This window comes from Diadema antillarum, unplaced genomic scaffold, assembly GCF_040938485.1.
Source record: "Diadema antillarum isolate AM-2024a unplaced genomic scaffold, OU_Dant_1.0 seq00000738_RagTag, whole genome shotgun sequence".
NCBI lineage: Eukaryota > Metazoa > Echinodermata > Echinoidea > Diadematoida > Diadematidae > Diadema > Diadema antillarum.
The window spans coordinates 1-7500 of NW_027271636.1; the positions used below are offsets into that span (position 1 = coordinate 1).

The 7500-nt window shown below is 38.1% G+C and overlaps 1 protein-coding gene across 1 annotated transcript in view; it reads right to left on the reverse strand.

The window, feature by feature from the left end:
* Positions 1–135: 135 nt before the first annotated feature.
* The window catches only part of LOC139738373 (uncharacterized), a gene marked incomplete at its 3' end in the record, with an annotated part of 8297 nt that continues 932 nt past the window's right edge, over positions 136–7500 (reverse strand). The window contains exons 2-6 of the mRNA XM_071649010.1: positions 6811–6846; positions 3178–3320; positions 1862–2220; positions 1129–1242; positions 136–183 (exon numbers count right to left, since the gene is read on the reverse strand). Coding sequence (XP_071505111.1) covers positions 136–183; positions 1129–1242; positions 1862–2220; positions 3178–3320; positions 6811–6846 — 700 coding nt within the window. The remainder of the gene's footprint in view (positions 184–1128; positions 1243–1861; positions 2221–3177; positions 3321–6810; positions 6847–7500) is intronic.

Below are 7500 nucleotides of genomic sequence, written 5' to 3' on the forward strand. Positions count from 1 at the left end.
TTGTGAGAGTTATACAATTTTCAGAATGTTATTTTCAGCATGACGTTGCATAATAATTGGTGAACAGAAAGTTACTTTTATATATAAGACTGTCATCTTGTTTGAAATTCACATCTTTCACAGAATAATGATTACCTCTTTGCAATGGGATATTGTTGTTGTTGTTGTTGTTTTCTTGGAGCCCTTCAATTATTGTGAAAAAGAAAGAAAGATCACAAGGTGAATATAAATCAAGCTGCCGAACTGATTTTTGTTAAACATTCACTAAATGAGAGAAAATAGAATGAACTGGAAATAAAATCAAACTCATTTCACAGACGGCTATAGCAGTGTTTTTATGTGATCCTGTTTCACAAACCGACAAAAAGTTTCCAGAAATCAATTTTTAGTGAAGAGCAGACCTTCAGCTTTAAGATGATGCATAACTTAGTTTAAATGGACTCTCCTAACCTATCCTAATATTGGAAAGAAAACACACACTCTGGAAAATGTGAATGGATAAGAAAAGAGGTTATTCAAGCGTTTAGACCAAGCCATGCTATCTGTGCAATGAATGGAACAAAAAAAAAAAAAAAAAACAGGACGTAAACTATATACTGGAACAACAACAATGAAGAGATTATCAGATTAAGCTGAAATTGAGCATATTCTATTAATGCATTCTATAGATGATCAATGCCAACTTTCATAGTTCCTTTCTTAGGTTATTACAGTTGTGAGTGAAGACTATGGACAGGGTTTTTAAGAAATGAAAGGGGGACTCTGTAAGACACAACTAATCACAGTATTCTACAGAAAAATAAATGCAGTTTAATGGTTCCAGGTGACGGGGCATTAACGTGCACATTACTTGACTATGAGACCATTCTGAAGCAAACAATTATCACACAACAATAGATATACAAGTATAATGTACTCTTAAATGAATCCCACAAGAATTCGAACAATCATCCCCTAGCATTCCCACTGATTCCCACTGATCAGTTACTAGCAATCCCCTTTAAGATATATAAGATAAAGTAATCCGTATGAATCTAAGGGGCGACATGTCAAAATATATATATATATTAATATATATATTTAAAAAATATGGCGGGACTCGTACAGACTCAGAATAGCGAAGTATACCTTTCAATTTCTTTATCATTTTAAAGATCACGACGAGGAGGACCACAGTGAAGACAAAAAATATCAGCCATAGTGCAATCATCCAATATGTAAGGGGTGGATATCCATTGGTCTCTGTAGGATGTTTTTAAAAGAGGTAAAGGCAAATAAGAGTAAATTAAAACGCCTTCGATTTGGTCGAATAAGACGTCAACTACGGTAGGCCTATATCATTTTGTTTTCAGCAATGTCGTTGTTGCTTTCACCACTTTATGTGGCATGATATTGTTACCCTGGTATTTGATTTTTGTTTCCTCCTTGCTTGTATTAATAATGTTAAATCAGGATCGCTATGAATACTATACAATTACTGCAGTACACAATGTATATCCATAACGCGATAGAGTTCTCATGCCCCTTCGTACAAGTACCAAAATAACAGTTTGTTGTATTGTCTCTTGTGGTTACAAACTATTTAAAACTGATGGTTTCTCTTGATAAAAATCATCATCCATCTTCGCACATTACGCATGATTATTATGCTATGTACGCAGACTCACGAATACACCTTCCTCCTTCTCTTTCGTTACCACATATTCTGATATTCTTGTATTTTCGTTGTCATTTTCTACAGACGACCAGCTTGACTTTTGATAACATACTGTAAATTCATTAGTCAATTTATTCAAATTTCAAACATATTGATAACGAAAAGACCATGCGTACACGGAAGCACTTTGATGCAAATACCAACCTTTTTTAGAAGACCGCACATTTTCAGACCCTGGGATTTCGGAATTCATTTCTTGCTCAGATGGAACTGTCATCTTGCTGCTGCTCCCTGTAGTCTTACAGTTCTCGCAAGTTGGCATGGCAACGCCTTCATGAGAGGTTGGATTGGCATCGTAGGACAAAGATGAGGCAGTTGGAGATGCTGTAGTTGGTCCACGTGACGTCGTTTTCGGTTCTGGAAGGATGCTTTCACAAACAGTATCTGATGTCGCGGTGCAGATAGCCCTGACTTGTTCATTCATTCCACATTCTGAGCACTCGTGGCACATTGTGCACCGATTATATTTTGATATATAATGTTTATAAGGGCAGACTTCACATCTACAGGTGGGGAGAATAAGCCAAACAAGGAAAATAGTAAAGATATACTAATTTATCTTTCATAATGTAACACGAGGTCACGTATCTAGGTTGGGCAGTTATTTCGTCGTATCTATCACAAGCTTTTAGAAACCGTCCTCATACCGCATCATATCTTGCTTATTGCACAACAAACCAAAGCAATTCCAAAAAAAAATAGGCCATTTATGAAAGGGTCAGGGGATTTAAAGTAGAAATGGAACTGCTGATTATATCACGCGCCCTCATTTACCAATGCATGTTCCAGCATTAAAATAGAAGAAGATAATAATGATAATAACAATAATGAAAATAATAATAATGATACTAATGATAATAATGATGATAATGACAATAATAACAAGAAAAAAAGAGGAAACCAGCATAAACTAGCGAGCAAAATAATGGTGGTTTCGTTCGTTTCTTTTTCGTTTTAGCATTTGTTTGGTTGGGCTATGTTCTGCTTGCTTGTTTGTTTTTTCATAAACTCTACAGGGGATGCTGAGAACACCTCCTCTTTATCAACGTAAGATACCTGCTAGAACAAACACAGTATTCCACAATGTCAAAAACGGTGTGAAACAGTGTGGAATTTTCGATCCATATTTAAATTCGATCGTTTTAACATCTTGGAGACATTGTGAATCATCACTTCACAGTGTGAAACAAAACACAAGGTAGTCTTTGTAAACACTCTGTTAAAAACCAGATAACAGTGGGAACTCGTCTTTAAACTGTAATATCGTCTTCTCATACTGTTCAATTTGTTTACAGAGCCGAATACGTGAACACATTCTGAATACTGGAATATACTGTGTAACACTGTGTTCTTCTCAGCAGGGATGCTTTGATAGTATGGCTTCCTACAACAATAATGTCTGAAAAGGGGCGGTGAGAAAAGTTGCTCTTATGGTCAAGTGATAATCTTCATTTTCTCACGTGCTTGTCTGGTCTTCGATCTCATTGGTACATTGTGCTATCCTCAGCTGCCCCGGCGGACAGGGTGCCACATCCGTCACACCATTCGGGCACTCAGGACCTTCGTTATACGGTATCTCCGAGTCAAACTCACAAGCCGACTGCTGTTAAAGTGATTTTGGAGGTGAAAAAATGCGAATCTTTGTAAGATGTGAAGAATATCATTCTTCACGTCTTTAACTGTCGAGGTACATTCAAACTTCTTTGCTTCCGTACTAAAATACGTACATAGGTTACTTTCAGTCAACTGTGCTCAGAGTGGCCACCAAGAGCAAATGAAGGTTGTTCTAATGAAACCACCCCTTGTCCAATGTGATCATCGTTCAACAGTAGGTGTCCTTGAAATAGGAGATATAGAGTATCGAAGAATATAATGATATATTGGAGTTTCACATGTTATCACGGAATTGAAATACACGCATTTGTAGAGATCACATTATGCAAATTAGGTAAGGTGATGTAATCTCTCCATAACTTTCCTATTGCTTTGTAGATATAGATTTAAAAAATCTAATTGTTGCTGACTGCTCTGCAACTACCACTGCCATCCTTTAAAATCTATTATGTCAACGATATTTTAGAACATTACAACACTTCTATGTAAAGAATACATTTTTTTCTTTTCCCTTTTTTTGTGTTTTACTAGCAGCAATGATGCTATAGAATGTCTGAGTAGGTCAAATTTAATCTTGTGAGCCTGTGACATCATCGTCTTATCTAATATGTATAATTATACATAATTATTGTCATATATTGTTTGATTTGATATCTTTGTTCTGTTGGTTTGATATTACATCACCTCTTCACACTAATATTTTACATACATGGGTTGCTCTATCACGTTTGTGTTTCTTAATCGAATTGGTCTTTTATAAGACTTTATCGATAACACACACGGCAGAAGACAAAAACAAACGAATAAGTCGCTCGTTACCGACGATTCTGCTGGAAGAAAGTTTGAATTGAATCGAATTTGATTTGATTTGATATTTCAAGTCTTTATATGTTTGATGTGATTTATTTTACGTCAGTTAAGCACGTTTTTAACCTCAGTCCTCTTTGAACTACCTTCCCTTTGTTTTTAGGCTCGTAACCCCCCCCCCCCATACACACACACACACACACGCACACCCCACACGCACACACGCATCCTTAACCGTGCACGTATTTCCGTCTACTTGTGGTGTGACTGAGAAACATCTTTGAACAAACAATCCGACCAGCAGCTGTGTGTTATGCTTTGGAACATTCTGTTTATTTCTCATAATGCCCTCAGTGTAAAATTGCCCTTGAGACTCACATTGTCGTGCGGAGCCCCACAAGCCGCGGAGGTAATTTCATCAATGATTTCTAATTGTGGTGTAACCACGAGATTCTTTTAGCATAAAGACTATATCACATATAACAGATTCTTGAACAAACACACGAACTGGTACAGTGATTGCACAGACTGTATTATACGTTATGATTGGCTTATATTCTGTCATTTCCCGCAAATGTCATAATGCCTCATAGAAGATTTTTTAAACAGCCCTTTTTAGAGACGTGAAACACCCCGATATTGAGCACTAACAATAATATGTTTTTCCGACACAAGAGATTCTCAGGTGAACTTTGAACCCACAGACAACGAGCAATGTTGCCTATAAGAGTTTGTATGCAATCTCCGTGGTGTTGTAAGTAGGCCTACATGGCTGGTATACTGTGCGTGGCGAGTACGTAAAGCTATACACGCCATTTGAGTGGCGTCAGCACTAGTGTACAGGCGCGCCGGAAGCAGTTTTGGATTGGGGGGGCAAACATTGGAGGGGCTCAAGATTAGACCATGCATATGTTACACAATATACACATGCACACACACACACACACACACACACACACACACACACACACATACACACACACACACGCACACACATCTATCATCTATATATATATATATATATATATATATATATATATATATATATATATATATATATATATATATATGGTGTCTTGTTTCTAAATCATGCGCTTTCCTCGCCAGGATAAAGCGTTTTAATGCCATTTTAGGTTTTAATCTCATATGTAAAGTGGCGTACGGTGGGTCGAAACATGGGGGGAACCATAAAGTAATTTTGACGATCTGTATGCTTGTGCGTGTGTGCGTGAGCAATAATGGGACTACAATACATTACGGAATGTGATACATTCAACAACGCAGTCATTGAGGAACATTGTAAGTTTTCCTTAGATGGATTATGGAATGACGGTGTGAAACGATCGACAAACTATATACTGTCAGCAACATAAGGTGAATGGCATAACAATAAAATGCGAGCGAGCGAAGCGAGCGAGCTTGAAAATTTTGATATTCTACAGTTCCAAAACTGGGGTTTGTAGCTATATCTTTCACTTTGGAAATTAATGGGGCGGCGCATCGGGCGCAACTGCTGGCAATTACTGGCAGCAACATTAGGAGAATGGCACAACGATTCAATGCGAGCGAGCAAAGCGAGCGAGCTTGAGAATTTTGACATTTTACAGTCCAAAAACTCCCGTTTGTAGCTACATCTTTCGCTTTGGAAATTAAGGGGGGGGGGGCATCGGGTGCAACTGCTGGCAATTACTGGCAGCAACGTTAGGAGAGTGACATAACGATTCAATGCGAGCGAGCGAAGCGAGCGAGCTTGAAAATGTTGACATGTTAGTGTCCCAAAACTCCCATTTGTAGCTATATCTTTCGCTTTGGAAATTAAGGGGGGGGGGCATCGGACGCAACTGCTGGCAATTACTGGCAGCAACGTTAGGAGAGTGGCATAACGATTCAATGCGAGCGAGCGAAGCGAGCGAGCTTGAAAATTTTGACATGTTACAGTCCAAAAACTCCCGTTTGTAACTATACCTTCCGCTTTGGAAATTAAGGGGGGGGGGCATCGGGCGCAACTGCTGGCAATTACTGGCAGCAACATTAGGAGAGTGGCATAACGATTCAATGCGAGCGAGCGAAGCTAGCGAGCTTGAAAATTTTGACATTTTACAGTCCCAAAACTCCCGTTTGTAGCTATATTTATCTTTCGCTTTGGAAATTAAGGGGGGGGGCATCGGGCGCAACTACTGGCAATTACTGTCAGCAACATTAGGAGAGTGGCATAACGATTCAATGCGAGCGAGCGAAGCGAGCGAGCTTGAAAATTTTGACATTCTAGAGTCCAACAACTGCCGTCGTAGCTATGTTTTTCGCTTTAGAAATTAAGGGGGAGGCGCACCGGGCTCAACTGCTGGATGCGAGCGAGCGAAGCGAGCGAGCTTGAAAAATTTTGACATTTTACAGTCCAAAAGCTGCCGTTTGTAGCCATATTTTTTCCCTTTTAGTCATATATATACATGTTTATTTTATTTTCTTTGGTTATTCATTTATTTTTATTATTATTATTATTTTTTATTTATTATTATTATTTTTTTTTTTTTTTTTGGGGGGGGGGGGCTTTTTGGGGGGGCAAAAATGCGTTTTGCCCCCCCACTTTTTGGATTGGGGGGGCGGCCGCCCCCCCTGCCCCCCCACTTCCGGCGCCTATGCTAGTGTAGATGATTTTTTGAAAGATTTCTTACGTCTACCGCTGCTCTCTCGTGGCGTCGCGATGAAGTCTGGTGGAACGGAATGACAAAGAATGAAATGAAATCACAGTAAGATATGTTAAGCAAGTATGATCGAGACATGACAATGATTATTATGTTGTTACTCCAAACTCATTATAAACGTGTTGCACATGTTCTCTCTCATTTTCACTGCAAAAATCTCAGCAGGCTAGTTCAAAGTTGTCATAAAAATAGACGTGTATCATTTTGAAAACTTCGTTAATAGTGCGGCATAGAGTGACATTCGTGAAAGCAGGAATATGTTTGCTAGTTTCCTAAAGACAATGTAAAAGGAATTGAACAAACTACCCATGCCAGATGTCGTCAAATCTGCATACGCAGTTCACACATTCAAGAAAATGTTGAAAAAGTATTTTTTTTTCAGTTTAACGACTTAAGATATCCTATACCGGTATGTGTTTGTACGATGTCTTTTGTACGCGCTGTGATATACTAGTACTTAAGTACACTGTAGTTGAATCATGACAGCGTATTCAAATATCTTTTACCTATATTAACAGCAGGTAATATTGAAACTAATGATAAAAATACTACTACTACTATATACTACCACCACCACCACTATTATTATTATTATAACTATTATTACTACTACTAATAATAATAATGATAGTGATACTGTTATCATTATCATTATCATTA